Raw genomic sequence first — 14,075 nt, forward strand, 5'->3', positions numbered from 1 at the left:
CACAACTAGTTTCTCATTATTCCTTCCTTACTACACAAAACATAGTCTAGATGGCCTGTTGTCTGGTTGCTTCCTCAATGTTTTGTTCCAGAAAACCATCCTGTATGCACTCCCAGGAATTTCTCCTCTTTCATAGAATTTACAGTGCAGACTAATTTGATTTGCTCAAACTATATGCAGACTCAAATCACCCATAATTACAGATGTTCCTTTATCGCATGCATCTCTAATTTCCTTTTTAATGCCATTCCCAACATCTACCACTACAGTTTGGGTGTCTATATAACACATTAATGTTTTTTTGCCCCTTAAGTGTTTCTCAGCTCTATCCATACAAATTCCATATCGTCAGAGCTAATGTCTTCGCTGCTGTTCACTGTGACTAGGTGAAGTCACACGGGATCAGGGGTGAGCTGGCAAGATGGATACAGAACTGACTAGGTCATAGAAGGCAGAGAGTAGCAATGGAAGGGTGCTTTTCTGATTGGAGGGCTGTGACTAGTGGTGTTCTGCAGGGATCAGTGCTGGGACCTTTGCTATTCGTAGTATATATATAAATGATTTGAAGGAAAATGTAACTGGTCTGATTAGTAAGTTTGCAGACGATACAAAGGTTGGTGGAATTGCGGATAGTGATGAGGACTGTCAGAGGATACAGCAGGATTTAGATTGTTTGGAGACTTGGGTGGAGAGATGGCAGATGGAGTTTAATCCGGACTAATGTGAGGTAATGCATTTTGGAAGGTCTAATGCAGGTAGGGAATATACAGTGAATGGTAGAACCCTCAAGAGTATTGACAGTCAGAGAGATCTAGGTGTACAGGACCACAGGTCACTGAAAGGTGGAGAAGGTAGTCAAGAAGGCATACGGCATGCTTGCCTTCATTGGCCGGGGCATTGAGTATATAAATTGGCAAGTCATGTTGCAGCTGTATAGAACCTTAGTTAGGCCACACTTGGAGTATAGTGTTCAATTCTGGTCGCCACACTACCAGAAGGATGTGGAGGCTTTAGAGAGGGTGCAGAAGAGATTTACCAGGATGGTGCCTGGTATGGAGGGCATTAGCTATGAGGAGAGGTTGAATAAACTTGGTTTGTTCTCACTGGAATGACAGAGGTTGAGGGGCAATCTGATAGAGGTCTACAAAATAATGAGGAGCATAGACAGAGTGGATAGTCAGAGGCTTTTTCCCAGGGTAAAGAGGTCAATTACTAGGGGACATAGGTTTAAGGTGCGAGGGGCAAGGTTTAGAGGAGATGTACGAAGCAAGTTTTTTTTTTTTACACAGAGGGTAGTGGGTGCCTGGAACTCGCTGCCGGAGGAGGTGGTGAAGCAGGGACGATAGTGACGTTTAAGGGGCATCTTGACAAATACATGAATAGGATGGGAATAGAGGGATAAGGATCCTGGAAGTGTAGAAGATTTTAGTTTAGACGGGCAGCATGGGCCTGTTCCTGTGCTGTACTTTTCTTTATTTTTTGTTGTGTTAATTTCCTCTTTAACCAGCAATGCAACTCCACCACCTTTTCCTTTTTGTCTGTCCTTCCACGTGGAGCATACCATGGCTTTGGGCTCTCCTGCCGTAACTTATGACAGTCCAGGGGCACGGAGGCACAGTAGTTAGCATTGTTGCTTCACAACGCCAGTGTCCCAGGTTCGATTCCCGGCTTGGGTCACTATCTGTACGGAGTTTGCACATTCTTCCCATGTCTGTGTGAGTTTCCTCCAGGTGCTCCGGTTTTCTCCCACAAGTCTCGAAAGATGTGCTTGTTAGGTGAATTGGATATTCTGAATTCTCCCTCAGTGTACCCGAACAGGCGCCGGAATGTGGCGACTAGGGGCTTTTCACAGTAACTTAATTGCAGTGTTAATGTAAGCCTACTTGTGACAATAATAAAAGATTTTTAAAAGCTTTCACAGCCATACAGTATCACTGGCCACACAACTGCTTTTAGGAGACATATTTATAATCAAGGTGCCGTGGCTACTCCATACTCTTTTAAGTGAGTTGAACATGGCATGACCCTTGTTGATTCGTGTACAGGAGTAACTGCTATGAAAGTTGTAAAGAGATAAACAAATTCGATGTGGAGGTAAACAGTGACAAATGAAAAATGAAGGCCAGACGAAAATCTGCTCCGTCACGTTTGGGGCGGGGGAAGAGTAATGTCAAAATAACAAATACGTTCTCTCAAAAAATTAAATTAAAGGGATTACATAGCCGTTTTGACGTGGCCTGTAGAAGGAACTAGCCCCATTGGTCAACGGCCTTGTTCTTAAATTAATTTACATGCACACCTCTCACATGAAGACATTAACTGATATGCTTGTTGCCCCAAGTTGTAGCGAGGTCTTTACCTTGCCGCTGCTCGGCGGCTCCTGGATGTAGATGTTGCTCATGGCGGCGGTTTAGAACGCGCTCGAGCTACAGTTCCTGATCACCAAGCCGGGCCTCCCTCACCACACACACTATAAAAAATCTACCTTTAAAATAACCCTGTCTATGAAAACGTGGTTCCCAGACCATCCGAGTACTCGGCTCCAACAGGAACCCTCCCCCTCGAGTCGCCGCGATTTTTTTTATATATCTTCGCAACTCATCCGTCGCGCCCGACTAATCCGCTCCGGCTCGCGGCAAAATCGGTCCTGAAAGCAAACTGCGCCAAGTCATTGACGCACAGAGGCATCAACTCTAACGGAAAGGCATAAAATGTCGTGTACGACTTTGAAAGGGGAGTTAAAAATCTAATATTTATTTTTATTGGCGACGTTTGATATTTATTATTGCGGTTACCAGGGGGGAGTGGGAAATGTGGCTGGAGGGAAGATATTGAACGGTGCACCAGATTGGCAAGCGTACTTGGGAGCTCGCTGGAGTTGGAAGCGAATGGAATTCTTCAATGGCTTTTTCAGGTGATTGAATATATTTAGAATGATTTGTAACTTCTGCTCCTCTCAGCACGGTAAAGGGAGGGAAGGGCGTGCTGCAAGGATCAATCGGTGGTAAGTGTGACTTACTTGTGTTCAGCATTTAAAGGAGCAACACGTCACTGATGGACAGGAAATAGAAACTGCGTTCATTCAGGTCGACTATCGGGAGAAATCTACGGCCCAGTTATCACCCTTCTCCCCAAATAGTTGTTTCTTCTATGAGGTGGTCAACAGGTATTCAGGCAATCCTACATGCTTTGGAGATTTGGACAGCCAGCAGCAGGCATCTCGAAGTACTGGAGAAGTGCCACCAACAATGCCTTCGCAAGAATCCAGTTGCAAGAATGATGGTCTAACTAAATCACTCATAACCAGCTCTGCTGGGCAGGACATTGCCTTTTGTGTGCCTGACACCAATCAACAGCTCTACTCAGAACTCAACTCGCTCACAGCAAGGAACTTCCAGGCGGACAACTGTAAGGCTTTGGGGATGTTCTCAACGCATCCCTGAAGACGTCAAATGTTCTCACCGACTCATGGGAGTTCCTGCTAATGACTGACCAAAATGGAGTAAGTTTATTCAGGAGGACACCAAACGCATTGAGAGATTTTGTCAGGAGCCTCCAGTGGCAAAGTTGAGGTGTCAGAGAGCGCAAAAACCTCCAAACAACCATCTACCCCACTCTCCAAGCACCACTTGCCGCTTATGTGGTAGAGTATGCAGACCATCCTCAATTTATCAGCCATCTCAGAAGGCATCAAACTGGCTTGGAAACACTCTCCTTGATCCCAAAGGGCTACTAAGAGAAGACTTAAGGGTTCTCCTCTCAATAATTGCCCTGAAATACAACAGCACTGATTTGCAGACAATACTAAATTGAGGCATATAGTTATGATTGAGGATTACTGCAACATAAACTTTTGTAGCATGGGAATGTAAATTGCAAATTCATTTTTGTATAGATATGGTGAGTTGGTGCATTTGATAAAAGGAATACAGAGGCCAAAAGGAATACAGAGGCCAAATATTCTGTGAAGTAAGAATCTAAATGGGATAAGGTTTCAAACAGTTCTTCATTCTCAAAGATATTCAGGTGGCGAGAGAGAATCTGAGGGAAATGACAGAACTCCAGAAAAGTATTCAGAATATGCTTCTGCTGTCAATGAGGCTCTATGTCAAGGACGACCTCCAAAAGGTGAAGAGCCAGCAGGTTATTTGCGGCAGGGGCCTCCAAGATCATTTTCCCATCCAGTGTCCACTCTTGTGAAGCATGATGCGCAGGTCTTTGTTGTCAAAAACTCATTGTCGTAGTTTGTAGAAGGTTGAACTGGTGCAGCTTATCCAATGTTGAACCTCTTCTCAATAGTGATTTGAGTTTTGCTATAGCAACGATTAAGGACAGGCTAAGTAACTTGTATGCAGAAAGGGGAGACAGTGGTGTCGTAGTAATGTCACTGGACCTGTAATGCAGAGACCCAGGTTGATTCGCTGGGGATATGGGTTCAAATTGCAACATGGAAGCTGGTGGAATTTAAATACGATAAATAAGTAATATGATCATTAAACTATCAGCCATTGTCGCCCATATGGTCCGTTAAAATAATATGGTCGTGATAGTGTGCGATTTCAACTTTCCCAACCTTAACTGTGGTGTGAAAGGTTTAGAGGGAACGGAATTCTTAAATGCAACCACAAGAACGGTTTGTTTTCCTGGACCGGCCTCCCCGAACAGGCACTGGAATGTGACGACCAGGGCTTTTCACAGTAACTTCATTGAAGCCTACTTGTGACAAGCGATTATTATATTAATATCCTTTTAAGGAAGGAAATCTGCCATCCTTACCTCATCAGGACGACATGTGATTGACTCCAGACCCATAGGTTGACTCTTAATCACTCACTGTAATGACCAAGCAAGCCATTCAGTTCAAGGGTAAATACTAGGGATGGGTCAAATACAGGCTTGCCAGTTCACTCCACATCTATAGATGTTTAGGAACACAAGGTTAATCCAGATGAATATGTAGCTGGAGAGATGTGCAGGAGGGACCAGCATCCTTGCAGGGAAGTTTGCTTGTGCTGTTAGGGAGGGTTTAAAGTAACTTGCAGGGGGATGGGAAGCTGAGAGAAAGTTCAGCAGGAAGAGATGCACAGCCAAAATTAAGAGACCTCTAGTGAGTCAGGAAGGCAGCATAGAATTTCTAGACCAGTTAAGTCACAAGGGAGTTTGGCAAGATTGAATAGTATTTATTTTACTGCAAGGTGCCTGACGAATAAAGCAGTTTAGTTGAGGGCACAAATTAAAACGTGGTGTATGATGTTATTGCTGTCACTGAGACATGGTTGAGAGAGGGACAGGATTGACAGCTCAATATTCCAGGATATAGGATCTTCAGACGAGACGGAGAAGGAGGTAAAAGAAGAGGACGTGTCGCAATTTTGACCAGGGAGTCTATTACAGCAGTAAGGAGGGGCAACATCTTAGAAACTCCTCAAATGAGGCCATGTGGGCAGAACTTAAAAACCAAAAAGGAGAAAAGGGACAGCCTTGGGGCGTAATTTTAGGTAACAAAGCCGGACACGTGGTTGAAGTATCAGTCATTTTGCAGATGGTGATCATAACACCCGTTAGATTCAAGATTGTTGTGGAAAAAGACAAGGGCCTGAAATCCAAGTTCTAAACTGAGGGAAGGTCGATTTTAATAATAACAGGTATGATTTGCCCAGAGTGCACTGGGAGCAGATACTTTTAGATAAATCTGTGACAGAACAGTGGGACGGATTGAAGAAGGAAATAGGGTGAGTGCTGGTCCAACATGTTCCAATCATGAAAAAGGGTGGGACCAACAAATCGAGTGAACCCTGAATACCAAGGGATATAACCGCTTTAGATAAGGTGAAAAATGGACGCTTATGGCAGATATCAAGGGCTCAAAACAGCATTGGATAAGGTGAAAAAGGGAGGCTTATGGCAGATATCAAGGGCTCAAAACAGAAGCCCTAGAGGCATGTAGAATGTGCAAGAAGGAAGTTAGAAAGGAAATTAGGAGAGCAAAAGGTACATGAAAGGATATTGGCAGGTAAAATAAAGGAAAATCTTACGTTTTACATTAAGGGTAAAAGGATAGCTTGAGGAAGCGTAGGACCCATTAAGGAGGGTTTAAACTAATGTGGCAGGGGGGTGGGAACTGTTGCAGGAAGTCGGAGGGAAATAAAGTGTGGACAGAAACAAAAGGCAGTAAGGGGAAAAGTGAAAGGCAGAGAAACCAAAGTCAAAAATCAAAAACGGCCACAGAACAGAGTACAGAGAATGTGGATAACTCCATGAATGGATCCAGTAAAGCTAAGAGAAATAAAACACACTAAGCATGTACAAAACATGACCGGACAGATGGTTTGAGAAAGCAGGGCAGAGAGCCAGGAAAGTCCAGATTAAACTGCATTTATTTCAATGCAAGTGGCCTGATGGGCAAGGCAGGAGAACTCTGGGCATGGATGGGTACATGAGACTGGAATATATAGCTATGACTGAAAAATGGCTGAGGGAGGGGCAGGACTGGCAGCTCAATATTCCAGGATACGAATGCTATAGCAAAGATAGAACAGCAGGTAAGAGAGAATTTCTGGAGGAGTTGCGTTTTTAATTAGGGGGAATACCATGGCAGTACTGAGAGGGGATATATTCGAGGGTTCGCCCACTGAATTTCTCTGGGTAGAACTGAAATATAAGAAGGGAGAGATCACTTTGATAGGATTGTACTCCAGGCCCCCAAATAGTCAGCGAGAAATTGAAGAGCAAATTTGTAAGGATATTACAGACGGCTGCAAGAAAAGTAGGGTGGTAATAGTTGGGGACTTTAACTTTCCCAACACTGACTGGGACAGCCATAGCGTTAGGGGCTTGGGTGGAGAGAAATTTGTTGAATGTATTCAGGAGGAATTTCTCATTCAGCATGTGGATGGCCCAACTAGAAAAGAGGCAAAACTTGACCTCTTGGGAAATAAGTAAGAGTAGGTGACAGAGGTATTAGTGAGGGATCACTTTGGGACCAGTGACCATAATTCCATTAGTTTTAAGATAGCTATGGAGAATGATAGGTCTGGCCCAAAGGTTAAAATTCTAAATTGGGGCAAGACCAATTTTGATGGTATTAGACAGGAACTTTCAAAAGTTGATTGGGGCAATATTTTCACACACAGGGTGGTGGGTGTCTGGAACAAGCTGCCAGAGGCAGTAGTAGAGGCGGGTACAATTTTCTCTTTTAAAAGGCATTTCGACAGTTATATGGGAAAGCTGGGTATAGAAGGTTCTGGGCCAAATGTGGGCAATTGGGACTAGGAAGCATTGGGTGATGGGGGAGGTGTGTTTTTCTGAGTGGAAGCCTGGGCCCAGTGGGGTCCCGCAGGAATCCGTGTTGGCGCCCTTGCTGTTTATGGTTTATGTAAATGATTTAGATATGAATGTAGGAGGGTTGATATGTTCGTGGATTATATGAAAATTGGTGGGGTAGTAAATAGGAGGATGGTCTTCGATTATAGGAGGATATAGACCGACTGGTCAGATGGGCTGAACGGTGGCAAATGGAATTCAATCCGGATAAGTGTGAGGGGATGCACTTGGGCAGGATAAACAAGGCAAGGGAATACATGATATATGGCAGGACCATGGGAAGCACCGAAGATCAGGGGGACCTTGGTGTGTATGTACACTCGTCCCTTAAGGTAGCAGGGCAGGTGGATACAGTGGTTACGAGGGCATATTGCCTTTATTAGCCGAGGCATAGAGTTTAAAAGCAGGGAGGTTATGCTGGAACTGTATAAAATGTTGTTTAGGCCACAGCTAGAGTATTGTGTGCAGTTCTGGAATCCTCATTATAGGAACAATATAATAGCACTTCAAAGGGTACAGAGGAGATTTACCAGGATGTTATTTGGGCTGGAGGGTTTCAACTTGGAAGAGAGATTGGATAGACTGAGGTTGTTTTCCTTGGAGCAGAGGAGACTGAGGGGGGGGCATAATTGAGATGTATAAAGCTATGAAAGTCATAGATAAAGTAGATGGGAAGAAACCTTTCCCCTTGGTGGAAGGATCAATGACCAGGGGTCATAGATTTAAAGTAAGAGGCAGGAGATTTAGAGGGAATGCGAGGAAAAACTATTTCACCCCAGAGGGTTGTGGGAGTCTGGAACTCGCTGCCTGAAATGGTGGAGGAGGCAGAGACCCTCATAATATTTAAGAAGTATTTAGGTGTGCACTTGCGATACAAAGGTGGACAAGACTACGGTCAAGTGCTGGAAAATGCGATGGGTGGTTGATTTTGACTGGCGCAGATGCAATGGGCCGAAGGGCCTTTTCTCTGCTGTGGACCTCTATGACTCTTGTGAAAAAACTTAACAAAGTGATTTGCAAATCTGGTGCAGAATGGATATTAAGAATGCATTCATCCGTGACCTGAAGATTATGTATATCTATGGTGGCAATCCCAGGCTCCAGAGCCACTCTCATCAAAACTTCCATGTTTGTGGACAAAGTCGCCATTTTCTGCACAGATCCATTGTTGGATGACAAACTGATATGCACCTGTACTATTTCAAACTGGCCTCGGGAGCAAATGTAAATCATGGACATGATGAACAAATATCAATAAGGGAGGGTAAATACCTAACATCACCCTTCTGTTGACCACCTTTTGTGTATGGCCGTGCGTAGACCCCCAATACACAAACACCAAGTGTTACTACATACTGAGGTTCTACTTATGCCCATTGCTGCAAAGGATTGAGCAGGCCATGTTGCAATGGAACTCTCCATTCAGTTGGACCATGCCATACCGACTATCCCTCATGGAAAAGTTCATGCTGAAAAACACCTTTGACCACGAGGCCATCAGGCAGTGGTCCATTCGTAACCACCTCAAGATCCTGCGAGAAAGAGCGGTAGTAGATTCCGTCGGACAGGTCTTTGAACAGACCATCAAAGTTGTTTGGCAAATTGCCTCGTCATCAGAACCTTCAAACAAGCACCAAAATATGGCTTGGTTTGTTGTGAAAAGAGCCTCATAAAATCCCTCCTGCATGACTGGAGTCTCATCCCCATCCACATGTTCCCTCAAGGCAGCTGAGGTGGGGGCAAGACTGTTGTGCCTTTGCAAAGCAGATCTGGAAATAGAGGCAGGGGTTTTGTCGAGATTTATTGCAAGCAGCTCTGCAACTCTGGCTCTGTGCTCTGTAGACTGTTCTCCGGGAAAGGCACTGAGATAACATCAACTGCTGCTGGAGGACCATCAACTCGGTGACAGATGTTCTTTGGTGTGCCCAAAACCTTTTGGTCTTCGAGTTGTCAATGCAGGAATGAGTGTTGCGGAGTAGCACATTCTAAGGTCCAGGACTACATGTTAAAGGATACACTAAGCTTTGGAGCGGCTGCCGCATAGTCACAGTGTGATGCATATCTAATTCACGCTAATATTTTAGAGGTAATGTTTAATTCTGGGAAGATTAAAGTTTAAATGTAGAAAATGGGATTTATTATACTCAAAAGTTGTTTTCGGAATCCTTAAGGGGGAGGGGGAGCAGCCCCAAGTCGTGGTCCACATAGGTACCAACGACATAGGTAGGAAAGGGGATAGGAATGTAAGGCAGGAATTCAGGGAGCTAGGGTGGAAACTTAGATCTAGGACAAACAGAGTTATTATCTCTGGGTTGTTACCCGTGCCATGTGCTAGGGAGACGAGGAATAGGGAGAGAGAGGAGCTGAACACGTGGCTACAGGGATGGTGCAGGAGGGAGGGGTTCAGATTCCTGGATAATTGGGGCTCATTCTGGGGTAGGTGGGACCTCTACAAATGGGATGGTCTACACCTGGACCAGAGGAGTTCCAATATCCTGGGGGGGAAATTTGCTAATGCTCTTCGGGAGGGTTTAAACTAGTTCAGCAGGGGATTGGGAACCTGAATTGTAGCTCAAGTGTACAGGAGGTTGAGAGTAGTGAGGTCATGAGTAAGGTTTCAAAGTTGCAGGAGTGTACCGGCAGGCAGGAAGGTGGTTTAAAGTGTGTCTTCTTCAATGCCAGGAGCATTCGGAATAAGGTGGGTGAACTTGTGGCATGGGTTGGTACATGGGACTTCGATATTGTGCCCATTTCGGAGACATGGATAGAGCAGGGACAGGAATAGTTGTTGCAGGTGCCGGGGTTTAGATATTTCAGTAAGCTCAGGGAAGGTGGTAAAAGAGGGGGAGGGGTGGCATTGTTAGTCAAGGACAGTATTATGGTGGCAGAAAGGACGTTTGATGAGGACTCGTCTACTGAGGTAGTATGGGCTGAGGTTAGAAACAGGAAAGGAGAGGTCACCCTGTTAGGGGTTTTCTATAGGCCTCCGAAAAGTTCCAGAGATGTAGAGGAAAGGATTGCAAAGATGATTCTGGATAGGAGCGAAAGTAACAGGGTAGTTGTTATGGGGGACTTTAACTTTCCAAATATTGACTGGAAACGCTACAGTTCGAGTACTTTAGATGGGTCCGTTTTTGTCCAATGTGTGCAGGAGAGTTTCCTGACACAGTATGTAGATAGGCCAACGAGAGGCGAAGCCATATTGGATTTCGTACTGGGTAATGAACCAGGACAGGTGTTCGATTTGGAGGTAGGTGAGCACTTTGGTGATAGTGACCACAATTCGATTACGTTTACTTTAGTGATGGAAAGGGATAGGTATATACCGCAGGGCAAGAGTTATAGCTGGGGGAAAGGCAATTATGATGCGATGAGGCAAGACTTAGGATGCATCGGATGGAGAGGAAAACTGCAGGGGATGGGCACAATGGAAATGTGGAGCTTGTTCAAGAAACAGCTACTGCGTGCCCTTGATACGTATGTACCTGTCAGGCAGGGAGGAAGTGGTCGAGCGAGGGACCGTGGTTTACTAAAGCAGTTGAAACACTTGTCAAGAGGAAGAAGGAGACTTGTGTAAAGATGAGACGTGAAGGTTCAGTTCGGGCGCTCAAGAGTTACAAGTTAGCAAGGAAGAACCTAAAGAGCGAGCTAAGAAGAGCCAGGAGGGGACATGAGCAGTCTTTGGGAGGTAGGATCAAGGATAACCCTAAAGCTTTCTATAGATATGTCAGGAATAAAAGAATGACTAGGGTAAGAGGAGGGCCAGTCAAGGACAGTAGTGGGAAGTTGTGCGTGGAGTCCGAGGAGATAGGAGAGGTGCTAAATGAATATTTTTTGTTTGTCTTTTTCCTGTGTGAATACTATGTTGTTGAGGAGAATACTGCGATACAGGCTACTAGACTAGAAGGGCTTGAGTTTCATAAGGAGGAGGTGTTAGCAATTCTGGAAAGTGTGAAAATAGATAAGTCCCCTGGGCCGGATGGGATTTATCCTAGGATTCTCTGGGAGGCTAGGGAGGAGATTGCTGAGCCCAGTGGCTTTGATCTTTAAGTCATCTTTGTCTACAGGAATAGTGCCAGAAGACTGGAGGATAGCAAATGTTGTCCCCTTGTTCAAGAAGGGGAGTAGAGACAATCCCGGTAACTATAGACCAGTGAGCCTTCTGTTGTGGGCAAAATCTTGGAAAGGTTTATAAGAGATCGGATGTATAATCATCTGGAAAGGAATAATTTGATTAGAGATAGTCAACACGGTTTTGTGAAGGGTTGATGGTGCCTCACAAACCTTATTGAGTTCTTTCAGAAGGTGACCAAGCAGGTGGATGAGGGTAAAGCAGTTGATGTGGTGTATATGGATTTCAGTAAAGGTTTTGATAAGGTTCCCCACGGTAGGCTATTGCAGAAAATACGGAGGCATGGGATTCAGGGTGATTTAGCAGTTTGGATCAGAAATTGCCCAGCTGGAAGAAGACAAAGGGTGGTGGTTGATGGGAAATGTTCAGCCTGGAGTCCAGCTACTAGTGGTGTACCACAAGGATCTGTTTTGGGGCCACTGCTGTTTGTCATTTTTATAAATAACCTGGAGGAGGGCGTAGAAGGATGGGTGAGTAAATTTGCAGATGACACTAAAGTCGGTGGAGTTGTGGACTGTGCGGGTGGATGCTACAAGTTACAGAGGGACATAGATAAGTTGCAGAGCTGGGCTGAGAGGTGGCAAATGGAGTTTAATGCAGAAAAGTGTGTGGTGATTCATTTTGGAAGGAATAACAGGAAGACTGAGCACTGGGCTAATGGTAAGATTCTTGGTCGTGTGGATGAGCAGAGAGATCTCGGTGTCCATGTACATAGATCCCTGAAAGTTGCCACCCAGGTTGAGAGGGTTGTTAAGAAGGCGTACGGTGTGTTAGCTTTTATTGGTAGAGGGATTGAGTTTCGGAGCCATGAGACCATGTTGCAGCTGTACAAAACTCTGGTGCGGCTGCATTTGGAGTATTGCGTGCAATTCTGGTCGCTGCATTATCGGAAGGATGTGGAAGCATTGGAAAGGGTGCAGAGGAGATTTACCAGAATGTTGCCTGGTATGGAGGGAAGGTCTTATGAGGGAAGGCTGAGGGACTTGAGGCTGTTTTCGTCAGAGAGAAGAAGGTTAAGAGGTGACTTAATTGAGGCATACAAGATGATCAGAGAATTAGATAGGGTGGACAGTGAGAGCCTTTTTCCTCGGATGGTGATGGCTAGCACGAGTGGACATAGGGGAGATAGATATAGGACAGATGTCAGAGGTAGGTTCTTTACTCAGAGTAGTAAGGGTGTGGAATGCCTGCCTGCAACAGTAGTGGACTCGCCAACACTAAGGGCATTCAAATGGTCATTGGATAGACATATGGACGATAAGGGAATAGTGTAGATGGGCTTTAGAGTGGTTTCACAGGTCGGCGCAACATCGAGGGCCGAAGGGCCTGTACTGCGCTGTAATGTATGTAAGTTGGCGCCATGTGGATTTAAGGGGTTAGCAGCTAGAAAGGTAAGATTCTATAACAGCAGGTGGGCTTACTTAGCTGGAGAACTGGAAATGCTTGGAAATAAGTGCATTCCAAAGAGATGTTTGGTTTTCGGAATTAAAGCTATATTAGTTTGAATGTATTCACTGAAAAGCTACAACGTCTTGGAGTGACTGGATCTTATGGTTCACTGGTTTCAATTTACCTGTTTGCAGTGTGGTGTGCTCTACTATAGTTTCCGTTACTTCACATTTGCCTCCTGTTAATTTTGAATGTTTAGAGTATAAGACCGATATTACATATTTTTACTTTTCTGACTTTGAAAAGTTTATTTTGTTTTTTTCAAAACCATGGAATCTTGTGGACAACTGGAATTTCAAACTTTAAACATCAAGTTACTGGCCCTTAACTGGACCATATCACAACCCCTTTCTGCTATTGTACACTGAGGGTCAGAAACTGTAAAACAGCTCGGGCTGTGTGTTTGACATGGAATGGATACTGTAAATAACAAGCTATAATTGAAGTTTAGTGAGGTACCTCAGGGTGCCACGTACTGTATTGGAATAAACTGATCTTACTTGAGCTTTATATAAAGTCAACCTTGAACTGCCGTATAAAGTATTTTTATAAATTTTATGAGTGAAATATATATATATATATATATATATATATATATTTTTTTTTTTTAATGCACTGGAGTTTGTTTCTAGATGAATATAATTGAAATGAAGAAAAGTTATCTTGACCTTGTATGAAAACTTTTTTGAAGTCCTATGCAACGTTCTACTCTCCATATAACAAAAAGGCCTTGAAGTACAAGAGAAAATGCAAAAAAGTGTTTGTTGGATATGCAGCTGAGGAGAAAAAATGTTGTAAGGCGACAGGGAAAGGTTAATAGAGTGATACCAACTGAGTTGCTTTTGTGGAAAACTGGCATGCACAAAATTAGTTAAATGGCTGTCTTCTGTGCTGTAAGCATTCTATAATTCAATTTACAAGAATGGTACCAGAACTAAGAGTTCACAACAATCAGAAAAGACTGACAGGCCATGTTATTTATTTTCAGTAAAGACAAGACCGAGAGGTGACCTGTTACAGATCTTAAAAGTTTGAAAGAGTAGTCCTAAAAATGATGTTTCCACTTATGGGGAGTCCACAAGCGGTTAGAATTGTGATAGTTACTAATAAGTCCAATAAGCAATATAGGAGAAACCCCTTAACTGTGAGTGGTGAGAATGTGGCATTTGCT

At 44.1% G+C, this 14,075-nt stretch overlaps 2 protein-coding genes across 5 annotated transcripts in view; one reads left to right on the forward strand and one right to left on the reverse strand.

The window, feature by feature from the left end:
* cwc27 (CWC27 spliceosome associated cyclophilin) overlaps positions 1-2,568 on the reverse strand; it is a 296,815-nt gene extending 294,247 nt beyond the window's left edge. Inside the window, exon 1 of the mRNA XM_072496934.1 lies at positions 2,360-2,568. Coding sequence (XP_072353035.1) covers positions 2,360-2,401 — 42 coding nt within the window. The 5' untranslated portion in view covers positions 2,402-2,568. The remainder of the gene's footprint in view (positions 1-2,359) is intronic.
* A 127-nt stretch (positions 2,569-2,695) lies between these two features.
* srek1ip1 (SREK1-interacting protein 1) overlaps positions 2,696-14,075 on the forward strand; it is a 66,169-nt gene continuing 54,789 nt past the window's right edge. For all 4 annotated transcript variants that reach the window (XM_072496937.1, XM_072496935.1, XM_072496936.1 and 1 more), the window contains exon 1: positions 2,696-2,914. In XM_072496937.1, coding sequence (XP_072353038.1) covers positions 2,902-2,914 — 13 coding nt within the window. In that variant the 5' untranslated portion in view covers positions 2,696-2,901. The remainder of the gene's footprint in view (positions 2,915-14,075) is intronic.

The sequence above is a fragment of the Scyliorhinus torazame genome, chromosome 3, assembly GCF_047496885.1.
Source record: "Scyliorhinus torazame isolate Kashiwa2021f chromosome 3, sScyTor2.1, whole genome shotgun sequence".
Lineage (NCBI taxonomy): Eukaryota > Metazoa > Chordata > Chondrichthyes > Carcharhiniformes > Scyliorhinidae > Scyliorhinus > Scyliorhinus torazame.